The following is a 13698-nucleotide window of genomic DNA, read 5'->3' as shown; positions in this document are numbered from 1 at the left end:
AATTCGACTGAGAGTGAGGGAGAGCATGAGGAGCATAGGAGACATGTATATGAGGGTGGTAATGGTTAAATTACTATAAAATGACCATGGCAGTAAAAATGAGATAAAGAAAAAGATGGATGCTGTGAACAATAGTACCGAATAGGGGTACATTATGGAACTTATGCAGAGTTATGGAACGGTTAATCAAATCAAATCTTCAAAGTTACAAAATTACATGTTTTGTTTCCCTGAACAATGTTTCTTTGCTGAGCTGCAGTGGTATAACACAGACTATACCCGCCCCTCAAAAAAAAAAAAAAATTGATTGATTAATTTGTTTAACTTTAGCTTCAGACAAAATGTGTAAAATGTGTTTTTTGTACATAATAATAATAATAATCAGAAGAATAAAAAGAAAATATATTTAATTATGTCTTATAACCATATGCCAATAAAGATGTGTTCCATGTTTACAAATGCTAAAATATACTAACAATAATAGTACTGTAGGTATACAGTTGTTAATTATACTTTATTATTATTAATAATTATAAATAACTTTCTCCACTTTTAAATGCTCATTTACCTTGAATATTTCCTATAGCAATGATATATGCATGATTACATATTACCTCTGAGTCCACTTCACATCATAAAGGCCCTGGCACAGAATTATTGGCTGACTGGAGTTCCAAATGAAAGGGGGAGTGATTATGATTGATTAATCATTTAGCCCTTAGGTGTCACATAGAGCTAATTTAGATAGCTTAATTAATATAAGATTAATTGCTTTTGCACATTCCAGTCAAGGTTAAAGTGTTGTTAAATAATTTATATTAGAGAACACTCTACCTCAGGTGTCTTGGTTCAACTCATTGTGTCTGTTGTCTAACTTTCTCTGTGCAACACATTTGAGATATTCATGAATTAAGAACTGTGCAGACTGTACGCACGTGTGTATGTGTGTGTGTGTGTGTGTGTGTGTGTGTGTGTGTGCATTTGTGCATTCTAAAAAGAAAATGTGTCTATACCACATGCAGCAGCTTTGAATCATTTTCTCCTATTGAGCACCCTCATCTTTTCAGATATCATAGGGACATAATTGCATAATGTAGGTACCAACATGGTGGAGAGTGAAATCAATAAGCAGTCAGAGAGTGCTTTCCATTTAGTTACTTATGCTTTCTCACATCCTCCATGCTCCACTCTGTGGACCTGGAAATGACTGTCTGCAATTATGGATGAAGTCTTCAGCGTCTTGGAGAGGTGACTGGGAGAGAGGTGGCTACCAGAGGAAGGTTACACGGGTGTAACCTATGCAGAAATAATTTACTGACTAGTGACACCCCTTCAAATCCAGAATTCAGGGGATGGAAAGACAGCATTTCCACACCAAAAACATTGTAGTAGCCTGTCCAATTTTGAAACTTGTGGCTGAGATATGTAACCTCCTTTTGCCCACATTAGGAGGACATAACTCAAATATCCCACTGGTTTGGTATTTAATGCTGCATTCGGGGGATCCTTGACAGCACCTTCAAGAAATGTCACATAACTTCAGTGTATTTGCTCTTAGGTGGTTCTCTTAGTTCATGCTATCAATGCATCAGCTAAAATAGAGCAATAAATAAGAAGCTGCTGTAAATGATAGAAGACAAGGCAAAAATGACGCTGTTTGTTCTTGTCTGTAGCTCACATATATTGTTAATCATGCTGTTGAGTCTAAGTTTTCTCTGCAACTTTGTGATAAATATGAACATAGAAATTTTGGACTTGATGCAACATTAGGTTTGGGTTTCTGTGAGACTACACTGACTCCTTTGGGGAGGGGGCAAAGACCTATCTAGAACCCAGCCTCTGGATGGGGACGTGGCTATAAACTGGTCACTAGAGCTGACCTGATCAGAGTGTAAAGAGTGGCCTAGTATGAAAAAAAGCTTTACTGTTATATTAATAGTACAGAAATACTGTGGAGACACAACCAAAACAAGCTTTGTGATGGGACGAGTTTAGTTTCTAGTTAAACAGATTTGTATAAATGATGCCATGTTAGCTAGAGAGATAGATAAAAAGCACCCACCTATTCTCTTAAGCTGCCTTTCTTTAGAAGTCCATCCATCCGTTTTCGTGAGCTTATCCAGGATAAAGAAATCCCTTGACTTTGAAGAACACATTGATATCAAAGGATATGAGGAAGATCGGGGAGTGTGCATGCTAAATGTAAATTCCTTTTCAGTGGCTTACACCATCTCAACCATAGTTTTGTCTCCATATTAAATATAACAGTTTAGTCTCATAGTACATAACTTTATCCATGCTGTACATTTCTCTGTGTCCCCTAAAAAGAAGAACCGCAACCATGCCTCCCGTGAATCTCTTGCTCCCGAGGAATAATTACATGTCCAGCTGTGACAATAGGAGAACTGACAGAATCTCAGCTGCCCACTTATTGCCACAGGAGTTGTGAGAAAGAAGGTCTGTCAATAAACATTAGGCCTCTTGAAACCGATCATCACACTGTTAGAGTGGAGGAGACAAATGAGAGAGTCTGGCTGATGCAACAGCTTGAAAACATTGGTGAAATGAAGTCGCTGTCTCTCAAACGTTATGTTTCTATAGGAATTAAGTTTGACTTGCAATGCAATAGAGTTGATTTTATTGAACAGCTCTGAAAGCAGTCATTTGTAGGTGCACGTGCTATGATCTGCAAACATAAATCTGCAGCTGGAGTAATATAAAACACAACTGAATGTGTGCTGAATGTGTGCAGTCTGACATGAAAATGTTGCATAGGATCGATGTCAAAACCCTTCTGCACAAAGTTGTTTGAACTGTAGGTTAAGATTACTAGTGCACTGTTGCCGGGTTGTAAGTGCTGGAGCCAAAGATAATTTTACTCTTCTCACTATGATATTTGCCTTCTATATTTTTTACAGTGGGACGCTATCACAGAGATGGACGAGCAAAACAGACCTATTCACACCTTCCAGGTTTGCCACGTAATGGAACCAAACCAGAACAACTGGCTACGGTCTGGATGGATCCAACGGCAGGCTGCACAGAGGGTTTGGACCACATCATGACACTTCCCCACAACACACATACACACTATGCTTTGTTGAGAAATATTCATATATTTGAATCAGATGAAGTGGTCTGGTTGTGATATTGTCTCAAGGCTGGGAAAGGGTCGAACCGTCTGGAGGAGATGCACTCTTCTGTATCAGGAGAGGAGAAAATGGCAGGCAGACGTCCTGTAAAGTAACAAAAAACATGACGCTCTGATAGAGATGGGCTGATTTCCACTGAAGTAAAGACAGAAGAGCCCACGCTAAATCAAAGATGGAGCAAGACAACTTCTTTACACTGCACTACACCGGAGCACAGCTCATTATGTCTGAAACAGAGCTGTTTCACAAACTACTGAAAATCCTGTGAGTCTGGCCGGGCTGACTTCAGGTTTCAAACAACCTCTCTGTGCAGTTTAAAATGGCAGAAACATTTACTGTTTTCATGGCTTGTCTTTGATCCTTTTTACTGTTGCCTGGTTGTACTCTCAAATTTTATGGAGGTCTTTTTGCCTGTTCTAAATATTTTTTTATGGATTAATACATAATGTCATTTTATAGTTATAGCATGCATACCTCTACTAGAAATACTGTGGCCAATAGAATTTATTCTAAAAAAAGAGACCAGCTCATTTTCAGTCAAGCTGACTGCAAAATGTTTAGTAGCCCTGAATTTGTAATGTCTAATGATCTTGTGATCTCTACCTTTAGGTATATGTCGAGCTGCGTTTCACACTGAGAGACTGCAACTCCATTCCTTGGGTGTCCGGTACCTGCAAGGAAACCTTCAACCTGTTTTACCTGCAGACAGATGAACCGCTCCCAGCAGGGACAAGGTTTCGCACTTCTGACTATGCCAAGGTTGGTTATCCGTAACAGTCTCAGCTGCGCTGATGTTACCGTTCAGTAGCAATGAACTGTGCTAATGAAGTGCTGGTTGTTTGCTTTAAGGTGGACACCATCGCGGCAGATGAGAGTTTCACGCAGACAGATCTTGGGGATCGTGTTCTTCGCCTCAATACTGAGGTCAGGGAGGTGGGGCCGGTGACACATAAGGGTTTCTACTTGGCCTTTCAGGATGTAGGAGCTTGTATTGCGCTTGTGTCTGTGAAGGTCAGTGAAGAGGGTGGTGTAACTTATGTTTTGTATGAACTACAGCCACAAACTTTCATTTCACAAGACGGACAGTTCCTTCAACTTCCCGTTTTTCTCTTTCACATAAGGTGTTCTACAAGCGCTGCCCATCGACTTTAAGGAACCTGGCAGCGTTTCCAGACACGGTACCGCATATGGACTCATCCTCTCTGGTGGAAGTGAGGGGTGCGTGTGTGGAGAATGCAGAAGAGAGGGACACACCCAAATTGTACTGTGGTGCTGATGGAGATTGGTTGGTACCGCTGGGCCGCTGTGTCTGTAGTATTGGCCACGAGGAGATGGATGGCTACTGCAGGGGTGAGAAGTTGTTTTAGATGTTTTTTGTGTACATGTGTGCATTTGTTTGTTCTAATTTTAGAGCGGTACACTTTGCCGACAGCGTACTGAAGATGCAGATACAGAGGAGGAAACAAATATACTGTATAGCGAGAGAGAAACAGGGACAAGAGAGGAGAAGAGAAAGCATTGCATCACATTAACAGATCTCTAGGGCCTCCCCAGTCATCTGCAGGAGTTTGAGTTTACAGAACTGCTATTCCCTCCTCTCATTCTAAGACCCCTGTATCCTTGTCTGATCCTCTCCTTCCACATCTCCCTTCATCTCCTCCCTGCAGCTCCACCTCCCCTCATCATCTCCCCTCCCCGACTCTTGTCTACTTTGTTTACGCTTTACTTACACTCACCCTTCTTTCTCCTCCGTGTCCACTTACTTGCCTTCTTTTCATTCCTCCCGTTTAATTCTCACTCTCGACTCTCGACGAGTCTCACTACCCTCCTTCTCTTCTGATATGAGATACTGAACAAGGTGAAAATAAAGAGATTAGAGTATGACACCAAGGGTTTCCTGACATTTAAAAAAACAAAAACAACAACATTCATTTGACTTTCATGAGGAAGCTCTGTGAATCATTTGGTTCAAATTGGAGAGTAGTTTCAGTTAATATGAAGCTGTTTTTCTGGAATCTGAAATGCAGCTCTCTTGATAAATACTGTGCCGTGGTACATAAATGCAACAAACACAAACTTACGAATACCACGAAGCTTCTATAAAAGGCTTTTTGAGACGCCTCCTCCCTAATTAGTTGCATCAGCATTACCTAAATGTGGCCCATTGTCAGCAAAACAGATTATGAAAAAGTTAAAAGCGACTGTTGAGCTGTTCCACATAGTCTTTGGCCTGGTTTCTCAATTAGACTGTGGACAAACTGAGGACTAGCTTGCTAATTGCCTTCATTTGTTAGTTTCACAGCTAATTTAGCTCACACCTAGTCTTTTGAAAACCTCCCCCAACCCTCTCTTTCATTCACGCGGCTCAGACTTACTCTTGTAATTAAGGCAGGTGCTAAATTGAGCCACACTGCATGATTAGAATCACTTGCTACATTTTTCAGACTTACAGAAGTCTCAGCTGGTTGGGGTGAAATTCATGTGGTACCCCTGTGGTGATGTGGTTACTTGGGTTATTACAGAGAGAACTCCAAGAGTCATTAGTACAGCTGATATGTAGGACAGGCTGTAATATCTCCTTTATTTGCTCCCCGGGTGTGATTTTTCTTTTTATCTTCGTCTCTTTTATCTGCTTTTTTTTTTTATTTATCTTTTCACCCTCTCTCTCACTCTCTCGATCATCTCAAAGAAGTAGTTAAACACAGAAGTCTGTCAGGAGAGATTACAGATGAGGAGGCAGCTTAGGAGCAGCACTCTCATGGTGTCCCTCGTATATGTCCTACATCTTTACTCTCTTTACTCTCTGTTCAAGCCCTTTCGGCTGACAGAAGTTGCTTCTCTCAATTGTACCGTAGTCGGGACAGTGTCAAGGGCATCTAGGGAGCCGTTACAATAGTAGTAACCCACTTGGCACTTATGCATGTTTGTCTATTCATTCAGTCATAAGTACTGTATATTCTTTGGGCTAACTAATCTAAGGTTTTTCAAGTTGACAACAAGAATGTAATATTTATAGAAGATATAAGAAATAACACAAGATATAAATACAATATCTTTAAAACTACTTATGTATCCAATAACCAGCTAATGCAGCAAAACTGATGAGGTATGATGCAAAAATCATATTGCCCAAGACTGCCAGTAATATGACACTAGTCTTGACTTTCTTTTCTCTGGTAAAACTAGTCAGATAAGTTGTACTGACATGTTTGTAGCAAAAGAATTGCATATTGTAAATTGTATATTTCCAAGTATTTATTGCTGCACAATGATACTGCAGGTGAATACAGTGCAATCTGACAAAATCCGTTTCAATAATAGTACTGAATTTATTAACCAGGTCTCATGAATGTCATTATAAAATCGGGCTACATTCATTCAGTCAACACGGGTTGTCATTGCTGTGTTGTCATTGTTATTGACTGATGAAAATTGCGGGGGTCGGGGAGCATGAACGTTTTTTGGCTTATAAAGCGGGGCATGCCAGAAAAAATTTGAGAACCACCGAGATATACAGATATAGAATTTTGAAAAAAAAAAAAAAAAAAGGCTTGTTTCAGATCAGAAGTCAGCATCGAAATCAGTAAGGGAAGAGAAAATCGTTGCATCTCTGAACGCATGCTGTGTTGGAGCTTTCAAAGAAGTAACAGCACAAAAAAAAAGCTGTTATCTCCTATAAATGATTAACAGTTACCCTGCAGCTTCCCCGTTATAGTTGCAGACATTAGCTCATACACATGCATATGTAACACTACACTACTGGTGACTTGGCAATAATTTTAGCATTGGCATTGAGGTTAGGTTGGAATTAATCACAATCTACAAACAACTACAGAAAATTGTTATGAAACATACAAATAATTAAAAGTTAAAAACTCAGACCATGACTTACGCTCAGGCTCAGGTTTATTAATGAGAGTTGTACACAATCACTGATACATTTGGTGTAGTCAGTTACTATATACAGTGACCAAGCTGTGATACTTGCTGCATGTGCAGTGTTGGCAAGAAACAACCACAGTAAACCTAAAAGTAAAGCTGTCATGAGTCACAGCAGGCTATATTCCTACTTTTCAAAGAGCTAGACAGCCATTTCACCTCTGTGTCCAGTCTGCTAAACATTTCCCCGTCATCCCTGCACTGGCCAAACAGACATGAAACTATTATTGATCTGATCATCTCACTGCGAGTCTGAAAGAAAACATATTTTTCAGAATAACCGTTCCTTTAAGATTCACCCTTCTTTGAAAACAATGTTGCAGCATGCTGGGTAAAGGAAACCAGAGATTGCCGCTGTGCTCTGTAGCTGTGAGCTATAGTCCGGTTCAGAAACATCTATCGACGGCACCTACCTACTATCACGAGTAACAACGTATTTTTGTGACCGGCGATTAATGCTTTACAGCTTTCAATGATTTATGGCCAATTATTTTTCTCCTCATCAATGATTTCCAGCTTTTTACGCAGAGCTTATGCCGTGATGAAGATGTGCACTTTGCAAGTAGTTGCAGGAAGTTTAGGCATGAACTTGCGATGACTTCTGCTTTCTCCTCGTTTTCATTTTGGAACACTGCTTCAAAGGGTACTGTGATCAAAGCTGTCTGAGAGGCAGCATGGGGAAAGAGCAAAAGAGGGAGAGAGAGAGAGAGGGAGAGGGAGAGAGGGTGAGAGAGGGAGAGACAGAATAGGGAAAACCCCAGCGCTCCTGAATATAAGCAGAGCTCTGCGCTAACACGTCCATCTTTCCCTCCCAGCTGCCTAAACAAAGGCATCAGCGCTTATCAAACCCCGCTTTCCACCCCAATAGCATTCTGCCAGACTGTTTTGACATCTCAATCGAGTGCTTTATTATTCTATTCCTTTCATTCAGTGTCAGCCACAAGAGGATTACTCAGAGAGAGGCTGGTTATATCATGACCTAGATAAGGCAACATCATAGTGCTAATGCTATTTGTTCCACATCCTTTCGTCACACCACCACATCTGAAAAGTAGGCAGTGAAATGTGGGGGAGGTTAATAGAGACATCGTTTTGAATTTCATTCGAATCAGAGTGGGATGCAGACAAGACTGAAAGCCCACCGGTGGCCTATGTTATGGTGGATACATTCAACAGCCAAAAAAAAAATAAATCTCATCTATATATTCAAATGTTTTGGATTTAACTCTCTTTTCAATGACAACTCTCGCAGCACAGTGCAACTCCTGTGCTTTTCAAGAAGTTGATCATCGACACAGCCCAGTTCCTCCACCGACTGTCGAGTTGAATAGCGAGGAAACAAAACAAACTGAGATTTTCCCTTTCTGCTTCCTCCCTGCGACCCATCTGTGTCAGAGTTCTCCAGAAATCGACAGTACTTACTGTAGCTTGCTCACTCGTGACCTCTGCTGTCTCCAGACGCAGGATTGATCAGGCAGGAAAAAAGTACAAACTTTTGACCTTAAAATTCAGGTAAAGTGGAATGGGAAATGAGGAAATCGATGTGTTCTCTTAGTATCCGAGTTGCTGTGCTGTCCTCTGCTGTCCATTAAGGGCCCGTGTTTACTCCGGCCTCTAACGCAGCTCAGCCAGATTAGAGCATCACTCATTCTCTGTGAACTTCCCATCTGCATATCAAAGCTGAGAGACCAGGGTAAACATAGTCTCTGGCTCCATCTGTTTCCGACAACATAAAGCCAAGAGAAAACTTTTCAGCTCTACACAAACCCAAACAACTCTAAATCTCCTAGTTGGCACGTCTTTACATTTCTGCAAATGTGCAGGTGATGTACTTCCTTTGACGGATCCCTGTGGGATTTCTATTGACACCCACACATCAACAAGCATTGTTAACCTAAAGCCAAAGTTTAATCACTGCAAGGTGTTGATTTTCAAGTTGCCCTGATCAGTATTTTTATGGATCAAATGTTGAATTATTAATGATCAGTATATTTAATTATCACTTGACTCCCTCGGTTAAAAAAAAGAAGCTTTACAGCATCTTTCAGCGCATTGTTCAGGTTTTTCCAGCCCACAAATTCACAGCTATGATTCACTCATTGCTCTTATCAAAAGTGTTTTCAGCGGACAGGCGGGCTGCTGTTTTCACAGAACACGCTCTGAAAACCCACCTGCTGAGCGCCAAATGGCACACAGACATAGTTAGCGAGTGGTTGCTGAACATAGACGAGCATTTAGGAGCTAAGCACTCCCCTTAGTAAATGATAGAAACCAATAGAGTGGTAAAAGGTGAGTGAACTTTGGACTTTTTTTGTCTGGTGGAAATACACCAAACACCAAATGAACGCAGCTCCATATCTGCTGTGTGTAAACAGGCAACAGCTTGTTGCATTGCCCCCAAAATGGCCAAAAACTTTTTTTAAGCTCATATGAAACATTAAATAGCCGTTAGTTGTAGCTCACGCTAAGTGGCCAAATTAAACTTTTTACTTTTATTTCAGTTAATCTGCAACAATCCCTCTTTTATGTTCAGTCTTGTTGCCAGTCCTGCATTACACGGATCTTCATGAAAGCAGTCAGAAGTGTTTAACACACACACATGCAGGTTTTGCTGACAGTAGCAGCACGTTGCCATCAAAAACTAAATGTAATCTACTCAGTGCTTAAATCCTCCAAGGCTTGGGACCAATGACCTACTACCATCATTTAGTCTTTGCTCAACATATGACCAGCACGTCTTCTGCTTGCGAGGGGAAACATGGCAGAGCCCCGGCAAAGCAACTCGCAGGTTGGGTATAGAGACTAGTGGAGAGCTTCAGAGCACTGTATTATAAAGCTGTGTGCCACGCTGAGTGACATGTCTTGTGACATAGTGGCACAAGGGTTGTCTTTTTCCACATTTGGAAGGTTGGTCGGCAGCCCAGATACATTTTGTTTTCCATAATATGATTATATTATATGATATAATATGAATTAAGTAAAATTTAAGTACGTTTTAATGTGCAATTACTAAGACTATTACCATGCCAGTTCCATCAGTGGAACTTATGTATAGCAGAAACAATTAACTGGCTTGTTGAAAATGAATAGGCAACTATTTTATTTTATTTGAATAATTTTAGTCATTTTTTAAGCAAAAATACTAATCACTCACTGCTTCCTGCTTGTCAAATGTGCTGATTCTCTTTGTCAAATATGGTAGCTGATGATATATTTTTAGGTTGTGGACTGTTGGATGAATAAAACAAGACTTTTCTATAAATCTCTTGGGCTGGAGGAAGATTAGAACAGACATTTTTTTAAATATTTAATGACATTTTCTAGACGGAATTATTAAGACATTAATTAAAAAAAAAAAAGGGACTGGCACAATATCTGATAATGAAAAAATAGCTGTACTTTCATCCCTAAAATCTTTTAGCTGGTGAAACATACATAATTATAATTGTATGTTTTTGTGTGTGCAGCAGTGACATATTTTTGTGCCTTCCATGAAAAAAGACAAAAAGACAAACAATGATATTGAACAAATTGCATCTCATTATGTGTCTGTGTGTTCGTGCAGGTCTGTGCGATGTTTTCAAACTTTTTCGATACAAACAGTGGTATAAGTATTGTAATTGCTTTTTGGTGGTGATCTTCCCAGCAGAGGACGGGGAGCAGCTGGAAATTCAAATGAATCCGTGCGTTTGTTGCCTTTGGCAGGAGCTCAGCATAGGAGGGAAGTAATATCCAAGTGAATGAAGGACCCAAAAAAAATTGAAAACTGGGTGACAAATTACTCTCCTCATGAGGAGCTAAGCAGCGACATGATTCTAGCGAGGATTTTTGTTTGTGTGTCGATTCGATCTTTCATCTCATCCCTTTTACATCTTCATACCCAATTATGTCCACCTGTTTATGCAGATTGTTTTTTGCTTGTATCTCCTTCCGTCTTGCAAAAGTCCATCTTTATTTTCTCTGCATGTCATCTCTCTCTGAAAATTCTCATTTTCTCTCTCTTCAATACTACTGACCAGTGACCTCTTACTGCTGCGTTTCAAGGACATATAGCTGTGAAAAATAGATTTTGTACATATATACTGTACAGTAAACTGCAAATCTGATATTATTGCCATAGAGTTTGTGCTCATTTATTGGATGCTTCTTGCCGTTAACTCTCGTCATAGGTTTTTATGTACAAAGGCTTGTGCCTTCTGCTTTGAGTCAAACAACTAGAGATGCTTCCATTGGTCGATTAATCAATTTGATGATCAACAGATGTACACTATGTAAAGGATAATCCATTCATTGCTTGAGTCGATTTTTAAAATAAAAATGCCAAACACTTCATGATTTCAGGTTCTTAAAGTGTGACTTTCCTTTCCTCGTGTGACCTTATACAGTAGCAAATTAAATCTGTGGGTGTCGGACTGTTTAAAAAAAGACAGGACCTCAGCCTCTAAGAAATTCTGATGGGCATTTTTCTGTTTTTCAGCAATCAGCAAATGAATTGATAATAAAAATCATCATTAGTGTCAGCTGTGTAAAAATGACAATGTTTTCTGATCTTTTCTCGACTGAGAATTGATTGTTGATTGTTTTCTTGATTAATATTTTAGAAAATACAATTATAAAAAAAGATTCAGTCTCCTATTGTGACAAAACAAAAGCACAAAATCTGCTCATTTTTGCTCAAACAATGACCAAAATGAAAATAGTTGCTGATTAATTTTCTGACTCATGAATCGACTCATCATGGCAGCTTTAATTTCAGACCCATCTAAGCCACAGGAATGCTCCAGTTGTTAGTCACCCAGCACTGTTTAAGGGGAAAATGAATTGGATTTTTATTTAACCACTGGAACAGGGGTTGCCTGAAATAGCACCCCACATGAGCCTGCCACTTTATGATGGTTAAACTCGTGAACGTATAGTATGCTTGACGTGTCCCAACACCTGAAAGGCCAATTAAAAATTAGTATTGTCTACCGCCTGCAGTAAAACTTACAGTTATATTAACAGGGATGTCATTAGTTTGGTTCCTCTGCTCATGCTGGATTTAACATTGATGGAAAAGACAATTTTGTAGGTCAAAGTTCAGCTAGGTCAATCTTTTCCTCCGGTTAGCTTTTTCTCAAATCAAATTTCCAGGCTGGTTTGACAGGCTGCTTACCTGGGTCCAGACCTTTGAATCCACCCAGGCAAACAGGCTGCACGTCCACATCATGAATTGTTAGTATCAGTTGAACGAACAACTGAAATGTTGATGCTACAACAAGTTTCTAGCCTCGGGTAGACTCAGGTAACAACAGTGTAGCCTGCAGGTAGGAAGTCTAATCCTCGTTCAACCAGTACTTTCACATGGGTCCCTTAAGCTGACATACATGTAGCTACTAGAGATATTGCATCAGTTGGTCCACATCACAATCTGAAGGATTTAGCGCATTTATAACTTCTAAATTTTTTGGATCAGAATCTCTGTGATTGAATGAATATGCCCACTCAGTAACAACAACCATATGTACAGTGCTGAATCCTGGGCAGCAGCTGGACATCATTCATGTGCCACAGTATGAAACTCATGGCTGTGTAATAAAAAGGGCTAATATCAATAGAGGGATTACAGTGGTAATGTTTCTCTGTGCAGGCAATAATGCATCAGATAATAACAGGCTTATGTAATGTGGTCCGATGATGTGAGGAGGAAAAGAGGTAAATGTGGCTCTCTGCTGTATCTTTGTGCTTCCTACTTGTGGGGAAAATATTAAAATAGCTGTCTGCCGTGAGGTCTTGATTGAATTTCCCAGTGTGTGTTGCCTTTTTTCTATGCATTACCTGCCTATAGCTTGCATACTAATTTGATAATTTTGAAATTACCCCTCCCACACACACACATATATATTCTCATATAAATCACTTAGACGCAAAATGATCCCCAGATTCCCAGAATATTATATAATTGCGCTATTAGTTTGCTTTATTTTTCTCCACTGAGATAAGTCCGGGGAGAAGGGGGCAATCTGCAATGGATTTACCATCTTCTGATAAGCCTTAAGGGAAAGAGCGAAGTAGAGGAAAGCAGGAGGACAGATGGGAAGAGGGAAAATATTGGAAGAAATCAAGAAAAAGGTGAAAACTGTGGCAGAGCAAAACAGTTGGAGAAAAATTGGAGCGATAAGGAAAGGAGAATTGGTTGAATTGATGGGAAAATAAAAAGGTGAAGGTATAACGGGGGAGAACTGGAGGAAGTAATGAGGTAGGAAAGTGAACCGAGGTAAGGATGGAAAACTGAAGAATACTTAGGTCAGCAGAACGGACCATGTAGGTGGATGGAGGTTTTGGACTGAAAACAGGCTATAATTGCATTTTCATAATGCATTATTTGTATGTTAATAGCTCCCTTTTTAAAAAAAAAAAAAAAAGCCTCACAAACAATACAAACTTTACTCTGTCTGTAGGGAATCTGAAAATGGTGACTCTGTTTAAAACAAATGGGCTCCAGAGACTTTCCAAAGCTTAATCATTTATAGTATCCTTTCCACCTCAGTTTATTTTTTGAACTCCCAGAAAAGTTTAGTTTAAAAGCCCTAAACAGACATTTTTTTTTTTTTTTTTCCTGCACTGG

At 39.8% G+C, this 13698-nt stretch overlaps 1 protein-coding gene across 2 annotated transcripts in view; it reads left to right on the top strand.

Annotated features, from left to right (window-relative positions):
• Positions 1 to 13698, top strand: part of LOC104923028 (ephrin type-A receptor 6) — a 58068-nt gene that overhangs the window by 19684 nt on the left and 24686 nt on the right. For both annotated transcript variants that reach the window (XM_019279327.2, XM_019279328.2), the window contains exons 3-6: positions 2919 to 3047; positions 3762 to 3911; positions 4002 to 4163; positions 4274 to 4502. In XM_019279327.2, the coding sequence (XP_019134872.2) occupies positions 2919 to 3047; positions 3762 to 3911; positions 4002 to 4163; positions 4274 to 4502 (670 nt within the window). The remainder of the gene's footprint in view (positions 1 to 2918; positions 3048 to 3761; positions 3912 to 4001; positions 4164 to 4273; positions 4503 to 13698) is intronic.

This window comes from Larimichthys crocea, chromosome VIII (assembly GCF_000972845.2).
Source record: "Larimichthys crocea isolate SSNF chromosome VIII, L_crocea_2.0, whole genome shotgun sequence".
Lineage (NCBI taxonomy): Eukaryota > Metazoa > Chordata > Actinopteri > Sciaenidae > Larimichthys > Larimichthys crocea.
The sequence above is the reverse complement of the archived record's forward strand: the minus strand, read 5'-3'. Positions and strand labels throughout refer to the sequence as shown.